Source organism: Penaeus monodon, chromosome 19, assembly GCF_015228065.2.
Source record: "Penaeus monodon isolate SGIC_2016 chromosome 19, NSTDA_Pmon_1, whole genome shotgun sequence".
Lineage (NCBI taxonomy): Eukaryota > Metazoa > Arthropoda > Malacostraca > Decapoda > Penaeidae > Penaeus > Penaeus monodon.
In genome coordinates, this window is record NC_051404.1 from 4,706,573 (window position 1) to 4,707,225 (window position 653).

The 653-nt window shown below is 38.6% G+C and overlaps 1 protein-coding gene across 1 annotated transcript in view; it reads left to right on the forward strand.

Moving 5' to 3' along the window:
- The window catches only part of LOC119584997, a 10,429-nt gene that overhangs the window by 7,056 nt on the left and 2,720 nt on the right, over positions 1-653 (forward strand). The window contains exon 5 of the mRNA XM_037933607.1: positions 503-617. Within this exon, the coding sequence (XP_037789535.1) occupies positions 503-617 (115 nt within the window). The remainder of the gene's footprint in view (positions 1-502; positions 618-653) is intronic.

Consider the following 653-nt stretch of genomic DNA (forward strand, 5'->3'; position numbering starts at 1 on the left):
TCTTTTGCCCTTCACGCTTGGTTTCACCTACATGACGCAGCTGATTCATTACGCCCGCACTCATTGTTGCAGCTCAGTTACCCTCGTATCAGTTCATATTATCCTTTGTATTTGATCGGCTGCACATAAATTCATGGGAAATACATTATTACGAATTTACTGTGACTCTTATGATAACTTAATCATTATTCTCTCGTTAACTTTCGTGCAATTCCAAGCCAAAGTTTATATAACTTATATGGTTTTAGTCCCAAAACTCCTTTTAATGTTATTGTTGGTAATTATCGTTCTAAAAAAAGAGCATAATTGCCAATTCCAAACGTATTTAATTGGTTGTGGGAAATGAAGATCAAAATCATATATTTTTTAGTATATATTCATCTACCTTTATTTGAAGTGGTGATATTACTGGGTCAACGTAAATGTACAATTAGTATAATGTTCGTATATTAATCTGACCCGATGACTTATGCCTTTTTACCGCTCTGCCCTTATTTATCAGTGGTGCGTGTTAGGTAAGGTCACGGGCGTGGTGACCCCTCTATGCACGGCACCTCCTCTGATGCTGAGGTCAGGAAATATCCTCGTCGAGACGCTGATCAACATCGTGCGCACATGTGAGTGTGTCTGTGGCACTATACCATGTTCAGGAT